The sequence below is a fragment of the Alosa pseudoharengus genome, unplaced genomic scaffold (assembly GCF_046254945.1).
Source record: "Alosa pseudoharengus isolate Yale_2024_CS ecotype anadromous, Long Island Sound unplaced genomic scaffold, YU_APseudo_1.1 YU_APseudo_1.1_scf_25, whole genome shotgun sequence".
NCBI classification, from domain to species: Eukaryota; Metazoa; Chordata; class Actinopteri; order Clupeiformes; family Clupeidae; genus Alosa; species Alosa pseudoharengus.
The window spans coordinates 241,460-264,035 of record NW_027468696.1 but is presented as its reverse complement, the minus strand read 5'-3'; the positions used below and the strand labels follow the sequence as shown (position 1 = coordinate 264,035).

At 39.9% G+C, this 22,576-nt stretch overlaps 1 protein-coding gene across 1 annotated transcript in view; it reads right to left on the bottom strand.

The window, feature by feature from the left end:
• Window positions 1-22,340, bottom strand: part of LOC143099154 (uncharacterized) — a 29,355-nt gene extending 7,015 nt beyond the window's left edge. The window contains exons 1-4 of the mRNA XM_076262231.1: window positions 22,224-22,340; window positions 11,721-11,763; window positions 5,286-5,392; window positions 3,716-3,799 (exon numbers count right to left, since the gene is read on the bottom strand). Coding sequence (XP_076118346.1) covers window positions 3,716-3,799; window positions 5,286-5,392; window positions 11,721-11,743 — 214 coding nt within the window. The 5' untranslated portion in view covers window positions 11,744-11,763; window positions 22,224-22,340. The remainder of the gene's footprint in view (window positions 1-3,715; window positions 3,800-5,285; window positions 5,393-11,720; window positions 11,764-22,223) is intronic.
• Between the last annotated feature and the right edge of the window lie 236 nt (window positions 22,341-22,576).

Sequence of the window (22,576 nt, the reverse complement as noted above, 5' to 3'; positions counted from 1 at the left end):
ATCATACAGAAACCTAGGGTTGTTTTTGTTAGAGTTAATCAGGTTTGAGAAGTATGTTGCTCTTGTAGCAAAAAGGGAGTCTTTATACTTTTTAAAACTAGCTGCCCAGGCCGACCGGTCAGTTTCAAGTTTTGACACTCGCCATTTGCGCTCCAACTTTCTGTAGGTCCTTTTCAGCGCACGAGTGTTTGCTGTAAACCATGGCACTGATTTTGTGCGAGTGCGCTTTCGTGACGTCAGGGGAGCAGCGCAGTCGATCGCCTGGGTCAATGCAGTGTTTAGATTGTCTGTTAACTCATCAAGAGATGATGTATTTGAACAATAGGATATAATGTTAGGCAGCCGCTCGGCTAATAAACGCTTGGTGTTATTGTCAATGCGGCGAGAGTTATGGATATTGGGGTGGTGATCCTTCCATGCAAGGTTGCCAACTCTCACGCATCTGGCGTGACACTCACGCTTTCAGCACCAATCTCACGCTCTCACACACATGCAAGAAATGTCACGGCAAATCCATTCTTATTTTTTTATTTTTTTTGCAATTCGTTCATTTTTTGTCTATAGGAGACGAGTTTAAGGCATACATATATGTCTTTAAACCAACAGCAGGTAGGTCTAATATCTGCCTACAACGTTCTCAGCGCAGTTTTCTGTTGATTCGCTGACTATTGTCCGCGACACCTTCACAGAACACTTAGACCTATGAGGCAGACGGACTCAAAGTGTGGCCGCCCATTCTTCTCTGTTGAACTACTCACAAAGTTGGCTAGCCTAGTCATCACACAGATATCACATTAAATATTTTTTTCTCGTCTTTTATACGGTGCTATAGCCGCTATTTGCTGTGATAAACAGTTCGCGAGAAAATTAACTTTCAAGAAATAATCATATTACTCTACAGCTCTGCGCTCATCTCAATTCATATAGGTGGAATATCTCACAAACTTTTCGTTCAACTACATGACAAACCGTAAACCAGAATAAACAGCAGAGCTTACCGAACACAAAGGTGTAATGCAATCCCCTGTACAATGAAATGGTAGCAGATTTCTATATGGTCTCCAACTTTGGGCTAGCCTGACGAGCCAGACCCACATTAAAATGTAGGGTCTGGGCACTCACCATTTTGAAGAAACTTTTCCATTCTATTTGTTTTTTTACATAGGCTTAAATCAGGGATTATACATAGCAAAAGAGTCAGGGGACAGACATTTTTTAAATTAGGTTTAGGGAAAAATGTAACGCACATGCACTATGACTTAACAAAATCTCACTCCAGCCAAACACCCAAAGTTGGCAACCCTGTCCATGGCATGTGAACAGGGACAGTAAAGAAGACGCATGCATGATCCGATACAGGGACAGGTTCTACTGATAGAGCATTTACATCAATCCCTCTTGTAAGGACAAGGTCAAGTGTGTTACCGTGGGTGTGGGTGGGGTCTTTCACATGTTGGGTGAAATCGAGACATGTTATTAAATCAAGAAAGTCCATGGCTTTACGGTCTGAGGGATTATTAACATGGAAGTTAAAATCTCCTAGTAGCAGGACTTTGTCATATTTGACCACTGTCATGGAGACCAACTCTGAAAACTGGGAGAAAGTCAGGGTTATGTTTGGGTGGTCTATATATAGATAGAACAAGAATGTGGTTTGTTCTAATGACCACAGCTAAATATTCAAATGACCTCAAGTCTCCAAACGAACATTCAGTATGATTAAAAATGTTATAGTCCAGGCAAAGTAAAGTCTGACCTGGTATTATATCTGACTGGTATTATATCTCATCTAGAGGGTATATGCTTTTAGAAAATATATAGTTTAGGGTGTTTAATCTGTTTTCCCTGGACATTATAGGCAGTGCCGGCACTCCGCACACGCACATCACGCACTGCGCGTAGGGCACCAAGTGCCTGGGGTCGTGAAAAATCATCACAATAGGCTACTAGTATAAATAACAAATAAAATATTATATAAGAATGATAATATGCAAAAGCAATACAAAAGTAATATAGGCCTAGACCAAATTAGTCGAGAAAAAGGTGAATCTCCTGTGCCGTCCTCTCTCCAGTCTCCCTCTGGTGCCCCCCTCCCCCACCTCCCAGTGGTCTGTTTGATTATGCCTCAAATCTCAAATTTGGCAGACACCTTAGACATGGCCTCGACAAGGCACCAAGAGTGGGGGCGGAAAAAAGAAAAAAGAAGAGACAGCAGGATGATGCTCGCACGTCGCTTGGAGGTAAGACAATGTTTTAAATAAAAAAATGTTAAGTTTGTAGCCCTTGCGTGTATGCATGTCTATGCTTATGCCAGGTAATACTACTACCATCAATAAACTTTGTAACGTAAGCTCTTACTATCCATGTTCATGTTCAAGTGGTGTTACGTAGCAAATTATTGATGCTGACTCGCTAGTTATTTTACGTTATGGATATGGATTATGGGTTATTGAATGCAATTCAACACTTGGCTGTTTTCTGTTAACGTTAGCAATCGGTGCATAAGACTAGCAATCCTTCCTCAGGTTGCTAGCTAGCAATGCTATTTCTGATTATGCTTAAATTGGCCTTGCTATTTCTTTTAGCCATCAGAGATATAGTCAGGTAACGTTAGCCTATTATCCTAGTTTGCTTTTCATTTATGATCAAACGATCTAATTGTATAGTGAAAAAGTAACGCTACAAGTTACACTTTCACAACATAATGAAATGATGAGTGGGAAACGGCTCTTGGTAAGGTGAACTTTGGAAAAACCCTGCAACTGAACATGATGTGATTTTGCCAAATTAGACAGCTTTACATAAGTTTAGTTAAACTTTTTCTTCCGAGGGCCAGCTCACTATGCCTGGCTCTAAGAGAGGGCCAGAGACTCAGAGTATATCAGTAACCATAAATAGCTTAGTGCTGTGGACAACAGCAGTCTACCTTACCAATCATGCCATATCAGTGTAAAATGTAGCTCAAATTAAATAATACTAATAAAAAGACTTTAGCATTCCCAAAAGTAGTAGCAGGGAGTCCCGAAAGTATATTTTGAACTCTGAACTCTGTGTCTTTGCATACACAGCTCAAGTTGAGAACAAGCAATATCTTACAAATAATTTAGTTCTCAAACTATGAGAGTTTTATGAAGTGCTGGCAAAAACATCTGAAATGACCACCATTCATGAGAACTTTGTGAACTCTGTATGAACATTTGTACGAGTGAATAAAAAATAGAAATAATTATCCCAGAAAGTCCCAGAAATATGACTTGAATAGAAGTTAGTTAGTTATTAACAATTAATTGATAAACTTTTAGAATACTTTGAGCACTGATGCAGTCAGCATAGGCCTCTTGCATTGTTTGCAGGTAGGCCTACTATACATTTCAATTCCGTTTTCGATGGAAAACGTGAAACAGCGCCAAAACAAGCAGAGACAAAAAGAGTATTACATGTGTACTGTTAAGACTCGCCATAGAGAATGAATGGGTGAAATTACGGAGGTTATAGTCTGACAATGTTGTACTCCCGTGCGGGCCGGATGCTATATACCACGGACATGTTTTGGGGGGCCACCCAAAATGAGGTGGCACGCCGTACAAATAATTACAAATTATTACAAATTACAAACAGTTACAAATAATTTCTACCTTTCAAAACGTGATACACACATACACAACTTATGTATCAATTTTGATTCCATAGAATGTCAGCATTGTTAAATGTATACCTTCAGGCAGGGAATATTGGTAGAATATGAATATCACTGAGACCAGGACACACAGGATAATCCATTTATACCTCCATGCATTAACTGTTTAGATTACAGAAATACAGAACACATACAAAAATGTTATTGTAACATGTGGGGTGCCCAAAGTTGATTACAATGACAAATACACTGCAAAAACTGCTTATCTAGCAAAATCTAAACAAGTGGATTAATCAATGAATCTTATATCAAGGTCAAAACATCTAGTTGGTATTGTTTTCAGTATAAAAAGACTTACCTAGCGCTTTCTCGTTAAATCATTTGACTAAATTTAAGAAAAGTTTGACTTCTTCTCATCCTGAAAACAAACAAATTTGTCTGCCAGTGCGTTGAGTAAATTTGTCCTTAAATAGGTCTTAAATAGGGGCAGCCATGGCCTGACTTGTAACCGGAGGGTTGCCGGTTTGAACCCCGACCAGTAGGCACGGCTGAAGTGCCCTTGAGCAAGGCACCTAATCCCTCACTGCTCACCGAGCGCTGTTGTTACAGGCAGCTCACTGCGCCGGGATTAGTGTGTGCTTCACCTCACTGTGTGTTCACTGTGTGCAGAGTGTGTTTCACTAATTCACAGATTGGGATAAATGCAGAGACCAAATTTCCCTCACCGGATTAAAACAGTATAAATACTTAAATTAAGTCAAAATGATCTTTTGAGAGATGCTGGGCAAGTCTCTTCATACTAAAGATAATACCAAATAGATTTTATGATCTAAATATAAGATTAATACCTCTTGGTTAGATTTTTCACTTACACAGCAAACAATAAAATCTAACCATGTGTCATTAATATTAACATCAAAAAAACTATATCGGTTTTGGTATGAAGTGACTTACCTAACACTCTCTTGAGATCATTTTGACTGACTTATTTTAAGGAATCTTATCAAGGAAAATGTACTCAACTCAAAACAAATTTGCTTAACGCACTGGCAGACAAATTCACTTGTTGTCAGGATGAGACGTCTTAAAAGAAGTCAACATCTTCTTCAAATAAGTCAAATGATTTGGGCGCTACGTAAGTCTCTTTGTACTGAAAACAATACCAACTAGATTTTTTGATCTTGATATAAGATTAATAACACTTAGGTTAAATTGTATTAGATAAGCTGTTTTTGCAATGTGGTTAGATGCTATTAGATAGGCAATTATTGCAGTGTAGGCTACGTTCAGACTAAGCTTCTTTGTCTGACAAGGGAAGTTGTGCAGACTGCTTTTCCGTTTTTGTTCCAAAAAGCAGCCGAAAACATATTTTTTTAACGCTTGTGATTGGTCAGCTGTCAAAGAAACAGCTTCATGTAGGGAGTTTTACCGATATTAGTTGAATATTCGTCAACTTTAAAAACAGCTCTGAGCTGTAGAAAAAGACGGCCATGATCACGCTTTAAAAAAAGAAGCCGCGGATTATTTTGAAAATGTGGTATACTCCATAAGATTATAATGTAAAATGGACGCTGGCGGCTGCAAAAAAATGGCCTAGTCTGAACATATCCTTTGTCATAACAAAATAACAATGGAGCAACATATTTACCTGTGAATGAACTGACTTTTGCTGTTGACTCTTTTGGTCTCTGATTAGAACCAACAGGTAATGTCTCTGCCATATGGTTGGAAGGATTACTATCCACAGACTGATCACTATAAATCAGAATCAGAATACAAATGTTGTCAGTTTTATTAGTTATTACTATTAGTTAAACTATTACAAATAACTAATAGTACTATATACTATTATTAAAATAATCTACAAACATTTTGTTAAAAGTCCCACGGCATGACATTTTCACTTTATGAAGGTTTTAAAAATGAATATGAGTTCCCCTAACCTGCCTATGGTCCCACAGTGTTTAGAAATGAGAAAATGAGCTACGACTGACCGTGCAAGCACAATATTGTTTTTTTCATTGAGAGACATCAGCATGGCAGTTGCTCAGTGTTTGGATGTACAAATGAACACACAAGTCTTTTTTTATTCCTTCATCCAAGCACCAACATAACTTCCCAAAGTCTGCGCCAAACATTTCACCGACGACTGTTTCCTCAACTTGGGCCAATACAAAGCTGGCCTTGCTGAACGTCTGAAAATAATGTCTGGATCAGTACCAACTCTCTTTGAATCAGCTACCTGCTCTGCTGACTCAGCTCTCCTTTACTCCCTCTTCACCCACAACTGCACACCTGTACATGGCTCTAACACCATTGTCAAGTTGGCAGACAGCACTATGGTGATTGGTCATTGATCATTTCCATCTCTGGATTTGCACCATTTCCTCTCAGCAGCTCTAAGTTCCTTTCGTACTGAGACTATACTGTTTGTCAGCCATGGATGACGAGGTTTAGAAAGAGTAGGTCTTGAGGAAAGAGGACATGCTGCATTCAGACAAGATGCCAGTGTAGAGCAGAGAGTCTCTGTAGTGTCATTAACCTCAAGTGCCAAGAATGAGCTAGGAGTAGGTAAAGCAGATGTTACTAATGTTGCAAAATGGTCGCTTGAGAGGCTTCTGAGGTCACGCCGGAACGAAATTGTCAGAGGAGGAGCTGCTGAGTTATTCAGGAGACACACAGAGAATCTATTAAGTGATGAACCGATACATGTAATGGATTAACCAAAACGTTGTCTGTATTACAGTTACGTACCAGAATTAAATCAAGATCTTTACCAGCCTTGTGAGTAGGAGGACTGTGGACACGTGTGATATTAAATGAGGAGAGTAAGGACAGGAAGTCAATTGAAGACGAGTTATCCAAATGAATATTAAAATCACCAAGGATTAATAATGGGCATGCATCCATTGGAATAGCAGACAGTAGAATGTCCAACTCATTCACAAAGTTCCCAAGTTGTCCTGGAGGGTGATAAATAACCACCAAGTATAATTTGTATGGCTCAGTTATCATGATGGCATGATATTCAAACGAGTTGTGGACCTGAGCAGGCAGCAACTGTGTAAACCTCCAATCATCCGAGACGAGAAAGCCTGTCCCGCCTCCTCTACCAGACGAACGACTGGTATGCGAAAAAGCATAATTGGTCGACAACGCTGCAGGTGTGGCAGTATTCTCTGGCCTAATCCACGTCTCTGTAAGCGCAAGCAATTGAAGCGATAACTGGACAAGGTGAGACAAGAGTGAAACTTATCTTATCTGAGAGGTGCCTTGCTTGTGTCCTTCCTCGGTGGACTCGTCGCAGGTAGACTCGATTCGTCTTGACACGAGTAAGTCTTCACACGAGGACGGCTGCACACGAGCGCTGACGCCTCCGCTGACACTCCAGCACAATAACCACTTTAAATGCTAGTCCTAATTGGGGTTTCACCCTTTATTACGACATCCCGTTATTACGACAACCCTGTATTACGACATACCGTTATTACGACATCCCTCTATTTAGACATGCCCCTACTCCGATTTTTTTTAGTATCGCTATTCCGACATTACCAATCCTCATTTTCAATTTATCTCTGCAGTTCCTGTATCCTATCAAATTCCAACATCCTAGATGCATGGGTGAGCTGTAGTCATGTCATCTGCACCTGCAGCTACATCAACAATCCACCCGCCATCCACTCCAAACAATGTTTTTCCCAATAATTGATATCGGCACACATTTCAGTCAAAACCTTAGGTGATTTTGAACTGGCCATGTGAATAAATGTTACACATTATGGAAAACACATGTAGCTCCCCTCATTTTATTCTCTAAGCTCTCAGGGGAAAACGGTCGGAAACTCCATGCATCAAACAAACTCTGTGCGTGCAGGCCACCTATATTAATTAATTAACGACCGTCAATCAATGGCCAATTGCGCAAAGACGGGCGGAATTCTTACGCTCCAGTAGCCTAAACCACTTCAGTGAACGTTCAAATAACCCCCAGAGTTCAGTGTCCATCAGGGTGTTCAAACTGGATGTGCGATATATTCAAGTTGCTTATATTGCATTTTAGAGGACAATGATAAAGCCATGTGCAACGCATTTTGGCTTGCCAGCAGGATGGATAAACTCAATTTACTACACAATAATGTAGGATAGGCCTATATCTTTTATATGTCATGCGTGCAGTTGTTGAATTGCACATAACATGTCTGCATATTTATTTAGTCTTCTTCCTCTCGACTGTAGGCTAGCGCATGCATTATCATGGCCCTATAATTGTGCAAAGACAGGCGGGATATCCGACGCTCCTTTTACAGTAAACCACTTCACAACGAACGTTCAAATAACCCCCAGAGTTCAGTGTCCATCAGTCCCAACATTTAGAAACATAATCGAAAAGTCCAAGTGTGAATTGGGTGTGTTTTGATTTTGAGAGAGACTGGAGAAGGGCCGTATGTCTCACAGCAACTGCGATAACCTTGTTTCTTAAAGGCTATCCTTACCTCCAAATATCCACATCTAATGAGGGTTGGCGACTATCCAATACCCAATACTATTTGCAATACCCTCAATATACATATTGTTGGAAAGCTTAGTTTATGGCCGTTCGTGTGAGTACAATAACTTAATTTTGTAAATTTTACCAAAACGACTGGTTTCGCCTTGCAGGGTCACATTTCATTTGTTGTCTTATCTTTTTTTATTCAAAACAATTCGTAGGTATCTATATGTCTAATTACCACCACACACAAATAATCATCACCTAGGTTAAATCCTCTCTCTCTCTCCAATATCTCTCTCTGAGATGCACGCGCTATAGGCTATAATTTAGGCTACCCGACATTTAAAATGTGACTCTCTAATCAACTTTCTTTAGCTCTTAAACACGAAAAATACACTGTTCAACGGATCTGGTGTGTGTGAGGCGCACTCTTGGACTCCTTGAGACGCGACTAACCTTTCGGTTGAAGTTCTTGTGCGTAGGCTATTATAGAATCCAATCCTGTTGCCCCTGCTATTTATCAATGTAGCCTTTTATTGTTTTTTTGCCATGAATCGTCTGAGCTGTGATGAAATCGAGTGTTGTTTAAAGTTGGGACGATTACTGTAGGCCTAGGCTATACTGTCCATATTGGAATAAAAAAATAAAGGCCCACCCTAGGCCTACTTCGCAAAAGTCCACTCCGTTGAAAAATCCTGGCTATGCCACGGTTAATGACCTTGTGTCGGAATGGCAGGACGTTTGAAAAAAAGGTCAAGTGTCGCTACTCCGACAATGAAAAAAAAATGTTGCAGTAGTGGGACACTTGAAAATTAATGTTAATGCCGCCACATTTACAATTAGACGCCAATGTCTAAGTAGCGGCATGTCGGAATAGCTGCATGTAACCTCCTAATTGATCACACGGAAAACTACCCCCTCTAAAAACTCACGACACTAAGGCCAGTCTAAGCGCAATTAAACAGACGGCCGTAATGAAAACAATATCAACTACCACTACCCACTATGGCTAATAACTAGTTTACCAACTTGTAACTATGACAACTACATAAACAAATCCCTTAACAACACAAACTCCCATACAGTTACTATAAAACGTACAGCAAGTACGGACGCAGTTCCAGAAAAAACACGAGTTGAGTTCAGTAAAGCTAACGTTAAGAATCTACTTAGTCCAGCTACACTTAAAAATACTACCCCCTCCCTAAAGCCAAAGTATCCCGAGGTCTTTATGTGGTCGGAGAGTCCAGAATGAATTTCATTAAGCCAGTACCTTTCCGGAAATGTTGCTGCTGCAGCTGCCATCTTTAGGGGAAAGTCCGTAGGAGTCGATTGCCGAGTGTGGAGTAACTGGACTGGAAATTCACAATTTCGTCATAAACATAGTCCAGTATTTCTTTCGAAATTGAAATGAAGTTGTATGCAACAGCAAACCCTAGCTTACTAACAGGTTGGAATTTTGAAATGTCACGTGATGTGAATTGTGAATTTCCAGAGAGTGTTACTCCACACTCGGCAATCGACTCCTATGGACTTTACCACCATAACTACCCCAGCAGCAGCCTAGCAACCACCTCAAGTACCCTAGCAACAGCCTAGCAACCATGTCAAATATCCTAGCAACAGCCTAGCAACCATGTCAAACACCCTAGCAACAGCCTAGCAACCACTTCCAGTTACAACCTATAAACCAATATAGCAACCAATGAGTTTAACCTAGCAACCAGTATAGCAGCCACCACAACTAACCTAACAACAGCCTAACAACCACCTCAAATACCGTAGCAACAGCCTAGCAACCATGTCAAATACCCTAGCAACAGCCTAGCAACCACTTCCAGTTACAACCTAACAACCAATATAGCAACCAATGAGTTTAACCTAGCAACCAGCATAGCAACCACCACAACTAACCTAGCATCAGCCTAGCAACCACCTCAAGTACCCTTTTCTTCTTCTACCACGTTTAATGCAGCTTCAACCGCTTAACATAGAAACTTCATTCAAACTGTGTTGCGTAGGTCTTACTTAGGACATGTGTGCTTTGTATTTTTCATCTTTGTAACTTTTATACTTTTTAAACTGTTAATTAAAAACAATTCAAAATTACCCCATGATGACATCACAATAGGGCCATTAAGCAATTAGAATCCTGAGCCAGGTGGCCAGGCCACCTGCACCAACTGTCAGTTTCTCAGGCTTTAAGCATACAATCTCATTCTCTTAAGACTACAGATCCTTGCAACCACCTTAAGGCGAGACACTACAGGTGAATAGGGTAAAATTTTTAACAAGCAGATATCACTATGAAACTTCCCCAGTTGATTACTTACATTAATATGAGTAAAAATGTATTGCAAGTTTTCTGTAATTCAATGTTTACATATGCAAATTCGGCATTACCTAATTAAATATGCACTAATTTGCATACATTTTAAAAAACGAAATCTGAGCATTGGATACAGCCAGGTTCAAAATTATGTTTTCATTGTGTTCAAATATTAGATGGGGGAAAATTACAGAGGGATTTATGGATATCTACTTTTGTTATCCTGTAAATCAGAATATGCTGTCAATAGCCTTAAAAATCGATTTTTGCCATGTTTTTAGGCATAAAATGTCATGTAAGTCAGGCTAGGGATAATATATCAACAAACCCCTATGTAAAAATCTTCGAAATATAGTTAGGCATAAGTCTAGAAAGTGTGTTGTATGTAGGTGCTTCTGAAGTTTTCTTGGTCAGAGTGGGAGAGGAAACTCTTTTTGAGAAAACAGCCTTGAAAGACAGCCAATGAGATTCCGTTCTCAGCCTAGACTCGACTTTGAACTTTCGCGATTGGTTGCTGATACAAAGGAAGTGTCCATATATGGACACATGATATGTTTTGGAACACGGTCGCGGTAGTGCATGCAAGGTTAGAATGCTATCTTTTGGTGAATTTAGGATAAATATACAGGCGCGAGTAGACACAATATAATGAAATAAACATGAATGTAAAACATAAATGTGTAAATCGGACTTTTTTGTTGTAGTAGTGTGATAGAATACATGTTAAGGTAACAGACTAGCTCAAAATCTCGAAATTGACCAGTGCATGAAAAAACAATGTTTTCACCTGCTGTGTCTCGCCTTAAGTACCCTAGCAACAACCTAGCAACCACCTCAAGTACCCTAGCAACAACCTAGCAACCACTTTTCATAGCATAGTAACCACTATAATTACCCTAGCAACACCCGAGCAACCACCTTAAGTACCATAGCTACAACCTAGCAACCACCTTAAGTACGTTAGCAACAACCTAGCAACCACATTTTACAGCATAGTAACCACTATAATTACCCTAGCAACACTCTAGCAACCACCTTAAGTACCCTAGCAACAATGTGGCAACCACTTACATAATGATACCCTAGCAACCACTTTAGCAACCAATATGATTACCTTAGCAACCAACCAAGCGACCACTGCTGATAACATAGTAACCAATATAATTACCCTAGCAACACCATAGCAACCACCTCAACTACCCTAGCAACCGCTTCCAAAATGTCAACTTAGCAACCAACTCAGCAACCAGCATGTTTACCTGTGACTTCCAGCCTTCTCCATGTCCTGAGAGACACTAGCACCTGAAAAAAAAGGAGGAACATATTGCTTTACATTTAGCTTTCACAAATGCAGTGTTTCCTAGTAGTAGTGGGGTATGATAGCCTGGGTGCCATTCCGAACTTAGTCCCGCCCACAACATTTGAGGTCGGGAAGCTCGGTCTGGCATTGCTCCATTGTGGAGCAAGTATACTCGCCCTAGATCGTGCGGACCAAACAAATCGGGCTTTACGATGATGGACAGGTGAGCAACAGCGCCTGGTCTATCACGTCATCTGAGCATGCTTAGATTAGGCTGTTTGAAACAAAAACACTGTGGCTAGAAGGATACATGGCTTTTAAGACCCCATATGGAAAATGCATATTATTTAATGAGGTTTTATCACTGAAAACGATTATTTCTGAAAACTTTGGCCAAAGTTGAGATGTGGGAAAACTCGTGGTTTCACTTTCATCAAGGGGAAACAGCACTGTTGCATTGCGACATGTTCCCTCGTTTGTTTAAAAAAAATCTCTGATTGACCACCTGTTCGAGGGATTTGCGACAGCCTTTCCCAGCTTTTTAACATGTTTGTAGCATATCAGTGTTCAACAGAATTATTTTTTAAAAACGGAGGGGATATAGGCTATCAGTTTTTTCCTAATAGCCTACCCTACTACGTATCTCTTAGATTTCGCTAATGATTGTTGTAGGCTAGGAGTTATTGACGGCACTAACTTTTACAAAAGACCAGAAAACAATGTTAAGGCATTTGTGGAGAAGAAGGATGGTTTGTGTGTTTTCTTCCTACACCTCACAGTAAGCTATTCAGTTGATCTGATTGGTTAGGTCTATCCAATTGAGCGCAGAGGCATTCCCATGAAGGTATGGGCATTCCCCCCCTGTATCGGTTGAAAAACACCCCATAATTATGTCCCAATGGAGCAGTATCAGACTCATATTCTGACTAGAATTGAGTGTGACTACGTCAGGCTAGGGGTATGACTTCTTCTCCTATTAGCAGTAGTAGTAGAATTACTTATGGTGCAATTCACTGCTTAGTTTGGGGTAACATAGGAATGTCCAGGCCCAGGAGATATTTCAAAGTGAGGGGGACAAAATTGTGAAAGGAAAAAGATGGAGGTCAGATGGAGAAAAAAGTTGGTGGGAGTCATAGTTGATGACAACTGACAGTTGGAATGGCTGAACAGTTAAATAGTTGGATAGTATAAATAGTTAAATTATTTAGTAGTGAATTATTTTATTGAGGACTTTTATTTTGAAACAGTTGTAGAAAGAGAGAACAGTTAGTGGGAGAAATAGTTGATGACAAATGGCAGTTGGAATGGGTGAACAGTTAAAAGTTGGATAGATTAATTGGTTAAATTATTTAATAGGGAATTGTAGTGAGGACTTCTATTCAGAAAAAGTTATGGACAGAGGAAACAGTTGGCTCTAGTCATGGTTGGGTTCTAAACGATATTTGATTGTAGCCTATTAGGAACCCAACAGGTTGGGTTGGAGAAAACTAGGCTCCTCCTACTTTTCAAAAAATCTTTCAAAGTTCAAAATCTTTCAAGTTCAAAAGGCTGGGAGAGAGAAAAGGAGCCGTTGAGAACAACATTATGATGTCATTAGTTTAAACTCACCTTACCTTTATCTCAAAAAGTATAAGTTGTCAATAAATTAAATTAAATCATATCGACTAGTATTAGAATTTAATATTGACTTATCATGACTAAATTCAAGATGGCTGCGAACGGTAAACTTCCTGAAGGTACTGCCTGTATAAATCGTCTTGTAAATAAACTACCAATGCTTTTTCAAAGTTCTCAATGTCTCGTTTTAAATGTCAGGGCCCTCGGAAGTCTACCAATGAACTGTGGAGCTACTTTGAGCCTCGTAAATGGTGTAAAACAGTGATTTATTTGCATGGCTAGGCGGATGCCCGAGGCTCCACCTTTGATAACCTGTTGGTAGCATCTGCTAACTAGCGCCAGATTTCGGAGTGCAGGGGACAAGCCGAGATGAGCTATGAGACATACGTTCACACTCGGTATCATGTTTCAGCGCACTTTAGGTCAATGTCACACCGGAATTCTCCTTTAACAACTTATAGGGAGTGGCTAGCGCATTGTCTAAAAATCGCTATCGTACACAACCTAATTTGCATTGGGCCACTGACCAAGAGAAACCTAGTCAAAAGTCTATGGCGAGTTATATGTAATTTTTTGAGAGTGCATTGTCAACAGTAATATTGGCAGGTGCACAACGTACCATCCTTCTATCATCCATGAACGCGCACCAGCGCACATCCATGCAAAACATTACAAACTAGAAATGTAATGCCAGAGGAATTACAATAGTGGATGGAATGCTGCTGGCTTAATGTTGGTGGGGCGATTTGTGAAAGAAAAACATTGAATCACTTAATCTTTGAGTTCATACAAACCCTCGTACCAAAGAACCTTGTGTGCCAAGGCGTTCTTGAGATATAACACTCAAGGTGTTTTTGGTCCATACAAACACTTGTACCAAATTTGAAGCATATGCGTCAAGCCGTTCTGGAGATATAAATCGCAAAGCATGAGATATGGCTGTGACTTTTATTTTGACACACGGGAAACACTTAAACAGGATGTGTAGTTTTAGGGAGCGCCACATTGTATGCATTAGAAGCTGAGACAGTTGTCATCCTAAATCGCTGATACTACCTTTATATTGAGTGCATTAAATATTGCAGCTTTATAGCAGCCATATGCCACTTTCTTTATGTTGTGTGTGGGTTTTGTATTGGTATTTTTATTCTGACTTCTAATTGGCATCAAAGTCACGTGAGCATAGGTGTAGAATGGATGAATTAATATATGCACCTGGGCATAGGTATGGCTGTATGGAGAGGGGCTGAGTAGGGAGAGCACATTTTTTGTTGACCGTATCTTTTGTATGGTTTGCACACTGCACACATATTTTTTGTCTGACCTTTCCATTGCCTACTTAGCTTGGATGTTTACCTGGATTACCTGGATTTTTGGACAATAAAGGAAGTGAACTTTTGTTGTTTGGAATGAGTCCAGACCAGAGCCGGACAGTAACGGGGTACATTTACTTGAGTACAGTACTTGAGTACAATTTTGAGGGATCTGTACTTTACTCGAGTATCATTTTTGGGGAGTACTCATGACTTTACTCAAGTACATTTGAGAGGCAAATATTGTACTCTTTACTCCACTACATTTCTATCCATAACCGTGAGTACCCGTTACTACTTCTAAAAAAAAGGAAAGAAGAAAAATCTCGGAAACCCTCAATTTGTTGTTTCCCTCTGAAACGTGATTGGATTGTGCAGGCGCCACTGATTGGGACAGCCATCAGCAATCACCTTCAGCTTTCCGCCAAAGTCAACTCCATGGTCAGATTTAGATAAGAGACGAAACCATGGACGAAAGAATGGATGAAACCATGGACGAAAGAATGGATGAAGACGCAGCAGGTCCATCCCAGGAATGTGCCAACCTGTGGCCCCACCTCGCTATTTCAATTTTCTTAAAAGTTAATGATAGTTTTCGCTTCAAGTGTTTCAATTACAAAATAATATTTTGTATTTGAAAGACGTATTTTAAATACATGTACTGTATTAGACTTTTTACCATGTTGCCCATCCACTTTCTCAGTCTGAATATCTGTCAACTGGCTTGAGAATGTGACCAAATCTAGACCTCACCTGTGTGGATGTACTAGGATTTGGACTGTGAGACATAAGCTACTGTGTCAACATTGTTCATGTCATTAGCTTTGTCTGTCTGTGTATATTACTAATCTGTGTAGATATATTACAACCCGTCTATGTATATACTATATATTACTAATATATTAATTAAGCTTAACCAACTTTATTGCAAGAGTCCTATGAGGAGTGGTTCATATTGGGATAGGCAGAAGCACAGTTAAATAACAATTAGTTAAACTAGATGTACCGCAGAGCGGTACAAAATATGACCGCCGCCCAGTCCAGCACATTTTTTCCACAAAAATAAATCACGCTGAAAGGCATATATGATTCTAACTGTCTCACTAAATTGCATTATCCACACTCAATTCTCACTGGTATCTGCTAGACAACAAGTACCAAAACATGATTAGTTCATAGATTTCACATGTAAAATTCATTTTATACAACGCCACCCCCATCTTGCCTGTTCATAATTCTGAGAAATTCTTGAATTGTGTGCATGTGTGCGTGTACGTGTTTATGTTTAATTTAATTTAATTTAATTTATTGTGCTTATAGAGCGCCAAAACATAACACATGTATCATGGCGCTTTACAGAATGTAGGCAATCAGAGAAAGAAGGAAAGAAAGGAAGAAAGAAAAGCAAGAGAGAGGCCCATGGGTAACAGGGGCGAGGAAAAACTCCCTAGAATTGGAGATATATATAGGAAGAAACCTCGAGCAGATCCACGACTCAAGGGCCTGACCCATCTGCCTAGGGTCAGTACATGACAGTAAGGTCTGTATACATGACAGACCTTACTGTCATGTGTTTATGTGTGTGTGTATGTGTGTGCGTGTGTGTGCGTGCTTGTGTGTGTGTCTGCATATGTGCCTGTGTTTGTGCATGTGCATGCATGCGTACATATGTCTACTGTGTGAGTATGTGTCATACGTATGATTACTGTGAATGTATGTGTGTGCGTGTGTATCTGTTTATGCACATGTGTGCATATGGAATGGGTTAACATGACCCCTGGAGGCAAACATACGGAAAAATTGGTCATCCTATGCCCTACGGTTCTCAAGATATTCACAGAAAACTCTGTTGGTGTACGGTTACTAAATGTACACATAAATTATTTTATTGTGTGGCCCCCCATGAACGGAATTACACGAAACTTGGCGTGCATTCAGAGGGTGTCATAATAATCCTACACTTTCAATTTCGTGCAGTTAAGACCAACATACAAAAAAAAGGTGGTCCTCCTAGGCCCTACGGTTCTCGAGATATTCACAGAAAACTGTCTCCGGCCACCTACAGGCCAGTTGGTGTATAGTAACATAAATGAATTTATTGTGTGGCCCCATGAACGGAATTCCACGAAACTTGGCGTGCATTCAGAGGGTGTCATAATAATCCTACACTTCCAATTTCGTGCAGTTTTGACTATGTTAGGTCACAGATACCTGCGATTACAACACCTAATTTAGCTAGGTGGCGCTATACATGAAATGAGTGGTTATGGAATGGGTTGACATGGCCCCTTGAGATCAACATACAAAAAAAAAATGGTCCTCCTAAACCCTACGGTTCTCGAGATATTCACGGAAAACTGTGTCTGCCCTTACCCTCCTTTCGGGGGGTCCAGTCCAGCGGGGGGGCTACAGATCAAAACGAAATATGATGGTTCCATGCTATCCATGTGGGGTTACATGCCCACCAAGTTTCGTGTACCCCAGTCTTTCAGTGTCCCGGGAATCCTTGACGGAAATTTGGACATGCGAAAAAGAAAAAAAAAAAAGAAAAAAAAAATCTGACTAAACCTATATGTTATGACCGCCGCTTCTCTGCGCGGCGGTCATAATAATAATGTCATTAACTTTTATATCTACATATAGTTTGTAAATAAACATTTAACATTTAAATGATGTAAGAAATAACTGTTAACCCTCTAGGCGCCACAGTCGACAAGATGCGGTACTGAATAAAACGGCCGATTTAGTCAAATAGGGTGTCATATTTCGTTCGACTTCCACTCCACTAGATGGCAGACATGTCATACGTCATCCCCGAGTTGAAAAAAGGGCACGCTTTAAACAAAACTTTCTAGCTACAGCGCATTGAATCAGTGCGTGAAATACCGGAGCTAGTGTGCGTGTGAGCCACTTTGTCAGAGCGATATTGTCAACGTCAGCGAGTATTTGCATTTGATTATCGTCTAATGGCATCAAAAAAGTTTACCTGAAATGAAGTGTTGGGTCTTCTATTCGCGGACCCTGATTCTGAAGGGGAATATCTGCCTTCAGAAAATGATGGTGATTCGTTTAGTGAGGCTTCAGATGCGTCTCTGCCTTGCAATGATGCAGCTGGACAAAGTGAGAGTTTACTCCATAGTTTAGCTTACACCAAGCACAAACGTTGAATCGTTGGCCCAATGTCACTGGTGGGAATAATGTTTCACGGGTTCAACGGGAAGTTAGCAGGGTGTTAGTGGTGTGGCGAACGAGGCTGGAGGTAGCATAATGGAGGTAGCATAATGTCCATAGCGCTAGCTTCTGTCTTCTGAACGTGTGCCTCTCCACAATCACGGCGACAGTAACGTGGTGGAGCCTTTGTCTAATGCCACTGGGTATGTTAGACGAGGTCGAAGTGCTCATAGGACAGTTAGGGGGGAACGTAGTGGCAGTGTGGGGAGTCGCAATGACAATGACAGTAGGCCTAGTCCGAGCTGCGCAAATTCTCTCCACTCGGCGCGCGCGAGGCTGCTCGCATGGTGGAGGTGGTGACACGCCCTCTCCCTCTCCCACACACACACACACACACACACACATTAGGTCATGCATAGTCTATCACAAGATGATGGGAATGCCGGCCCTGTATGGATAGGGATAGGGAGTCATTATCTCTAGAGCAAAAGGCCTGCTACATAAAAAAAAAAATGTCAGCCATTTATTAGTAATGATTTACACTGTTGATTTGCTATCTACTTCCCTGATCATTTAGGACATACAGTACACTATGTGTTCCTTTTTGTGTGTTCATGTCCTTGTGATGTGTGTGTCTGTCAGCTAAGAAAAAAAACAAAAAAACATCAACAAAAACAACAAAAAGAAAAAAAATACTAACATTATCTCTTGTCTGTCTCGTCATCTCACTCCTGATCTGTGCCTTGCCGTGGCAAATGAGCTTTTGAACTAAACAGGTCTTGTCTACTTGTGTTTGTGTGTCATCTGAATAATATATATGTGCCCCATACATGGAATCAGAGTGCCTATTGTATGTAGTAAATGGAAAATTTCTACAGCAAAAGGTCAGTCTACCGCTACATGCATTTGGTTTGTTTCTGCCATTTATTAGTAATGATTTACACAGTTTGTTCACTACTTACTATTTACCTGAGCATTCAGTATTGTGCAATATAGCATACAGAAGGTGAGGGACATTTTGGGGGGAAAGAAGTGGTGCATTTTATCATTCAAACATGTGACTTTTCATGAAAATTCTATAATCCAAGATGGCCGCCACCATATGATGTCATAATATGCAAATTAGATATAAACATTTAATCTCTACATAAACTTTGGGTCATCCTTAATATTTCTCTAATTTACAGAAAGTCTCTATCTCTTATCACTTTTAAGATATAGCCTTTTGAAATGAAGATGTCAAAATTGATCGTTTCGGAAAAAAACCTCTGGCGCCTAAAGGGTTAAGAGAGCCTACGTTTGTATGTAGGCAATTTATATTCACAATACTTAGGCCTACTAAAATAAATAGTATTTTATTTGTATTGGTTGTTTAGAGTAAAAAAAAATCGCTCGGTCTTAACGCAAGTTTACAACAGGCAAGTCGGTCGGACTAAAAGGGGAAAAAAATAAATATTTGGGTCGGTTCTAAATTGACAGTGTCGGTCGGGTTACGGCAAATGAAAATATTTTTAAGGATGGCCTGGCAGTGTTTTTTTGCGCGTCTGCAGAAGTCAGCCAAATATGAATGTAATTCTGTGGCATAAAGCAGATGTATTTGTTTATTGTACAGAAAAATAAAAATGACATGTCAAGCAGTCAATTGACTACATTGCAGTCAAGAAGTAGGGCAAATTAATTTACGAATCCAAAACGTGGGTCATAGTTGTCTAAGCCTCTATTGCGTAGCCTGTTAAAAACATCGCCAGATAGTATTAAATCGGCAACAACATTGTTTTCTGCAGAAGCCTACCCAAGGCTACAGATTAATTCTGAACAGTTATTTCTCTACTGGCACCACTGTTTTGATTTGCATAGCTGCGTTACCCCCAACACTGACAATAATGTAGACAGCAAATTTTGATTTTGATTTTCGTTACCACCGTGTAGTCAAGCCTTAAGACATACCCGTAGCCTAAATCGAGGTAATGTTTAATTATGCATGATTTATTTTGTTATTGAATTCGTAGGCTGGGATTACTCTCGGCAAGTCTCCTGCTTTTTCAGTAGGGGCGGCTGGCAGAGCGATGTACAGTGGCAGAGCGACGTACAGTGGCTGAAAGTGGTACTAAAGCTTCACGCCTCGTAATGCGCGACTGAAGTGGTCATTTGAAATCGATGCCCACTGTACTAGCTGGTTCTGTAACCCATTACAGATAGTTTCGATGGGTCATTAGCACTGCAGGCTGACAGATCAGTGACCGTGACAGGGGGGAGGGTTGATCTTAATGTCATGTAAATGAGGACCATTGTGTTCCCCTCCCATGGATTGAGGGAGAAAGTAGTCAAATTGAAAAGCCTGATTTCTCAGCTTGTAGCTTTGAGATGTGTATACTTTAAAATGGCTACAACTTATTCAAATATTATCAGATTTTCATACTTTCAGAATATGTGAATAACTCAAAATGTCTCTCGGGAGACATGTGCCTGGTCACATATTTTACGATTTAAAATTATACTTTTTAGATTCGAAGAGCTGTTGTCTGTTTTTGTTTGTGCAATTGTAGGCTGATTCATGTCCCCTTGCATTTTGCAACTGTGATGTCCATGGTAGGCAGGCGACAGAAGTATTGTTATAGTGGATGGAATCCACTATCTTAAAATCTCCTGGCTTCTTCATATTAACATAACCTTTTCTTTTTACCTTTTCAAAAATGAATGCGGCTCTAACCGCTTCTAAACGTATAGACATGTTTAAATAACCGTTGTGTCGGTCTAGAATTGGACAAGAGAGTTATCATTTCAGATTTTTTGAAAACGTAATACTTTTTGAGTAATAGGGGATTAAAAATGTTAAACGTATTTTTCTCTCTATGACATCACAAAGGGGGCTCATTTAGAAGGGTCTTAAATTAATCAGGTGCGGGTCCACCTGCATACAATCTGGCGCTCGCTAAACTAGTCCTACACATCCTGTAATTAATCGCTTTTGAACCGCTCTGCTTACACACTGCTTAACTCTCTTGAAGAAAGTTTACATTCTTGGTGTCTGCTTCGTCCAACAAACTACGACGAAACGGTTGAACTGAACTAAAACTGCAAAGCAACAAGGCGATTGCCACAAACTTCTACCTCTGCTTGCCTATTCTGAATTCACCTCAGATATTAGATACTTTCGATTTAGGCTAAACATGGCTATCACTTGTTCGATTCTCGAGGATAATTTTGCAAGGTGCTGTTTGATATGGAGTTGGATTGTTTGGATACTAGGCCTACAAACAAGTAGACATGCTTTTTAATCGCGTAGACTGCAACTACCAAGTTGAAATCAAAGTATAGCCTACATCGATTCCCCTCTCATAGAAGTAGCCTATAGCCTACGTACATACACACTTCAAACAAACAAACAAGCGTTTCACAGGGAGCCTACACCAGGCGCGTAACTTAAGCGCTCCGTTCGCAATGCGCAAAAACAGAAGATGAGTCTTATTTTTTTAACGTAGCCTATGCGTCGCTATCCCATCTGGTGTAGCCAGTTGCACTGATCACAGGTAGATCACAATCAAAGGTAATTGCTGTAGCCTCCTTGTCAGTCTCACACGCATGCATTGTATTGCCTTAAGCAAAACTGTATCGCACTAGTGCTACGTTGGTAAATCATCCATCGCACAAACTATTTCTTTTTGTACCATGTGCAACATATATGTGAGTCAGGGGGATATGTGAAGGATACCTATGTCTCTCTGTGTGTACGGCATGGATTTGCACACTTTCTATAAGGGGAGCGCTCTGTAACTATGCGGTCTCACTACAGTTGAATATGTCCTCTAAATCAAATAAAGTCATCTAAATGATGGCATTATTTAATATAAACATTGGTTTTGATCAAAACAATTACTACAGGAAGGCTATTTATTTTCCAAGGTGGACTACACTATGACAATATTATCATGATATTATCACTTTATTGCCCAAAATACAGTTGAACTTGTATCATCTTAGGTGTATAACTAGATGTATCATAACTAATGCAAGCTTAAGTAAGTTCATTTCTAAAAGATTTGTAATGAAAAAAAAAAAAGTTTTTAAAGAAAATTGGATTTTACAGCATTTTTCCATGATTGCACATTGTTGCCCTATGGCAACAAATGACCAACTAACCCTTTAATATTTTTTTTCCTTTTTCCTTTATTTAAACCATTATAAGTAAGAAAAACACTCTAAAATATTTTTTAACGTATAGGAGATAATTCATGCAATAGAGGGTTAAATCAAGATCCATTGTATTTTTGTCTAGAGGTTAGCCTACATTAGCCTACAACACCAGCTCAAAATAATCATATTTAAACTCTACAGTAGCAGAACAGAAAACATTATATTACCTGATTATGGTTGATGTTATATTCCTTGTGATATTTTCTCAATGTAGTAATGACCCAGTGATCCAACCTATTACTTCAAGTGTCTTCAAGATTATCTTCTCTCACAACCTAACACAACAGCTTATATTCCTGCAGCGTTAAGGGTGAGAGAGAAAACTGAGAGAGAAGTGGTTTTGAATGTGTGTGCGCATGTCTGCGTGTATATGTGCATGTGTGTGTGTGCACGCGTGTGTGTGTGCTGCATATACCATAGAGGACACTGAGGTCATGTCCTCTGTATTCCTTTTTCAAATTTAATTTCCTTTATTAAGTGAAAATAACCAATGAGACAATTATTAAACACACTGTCATGT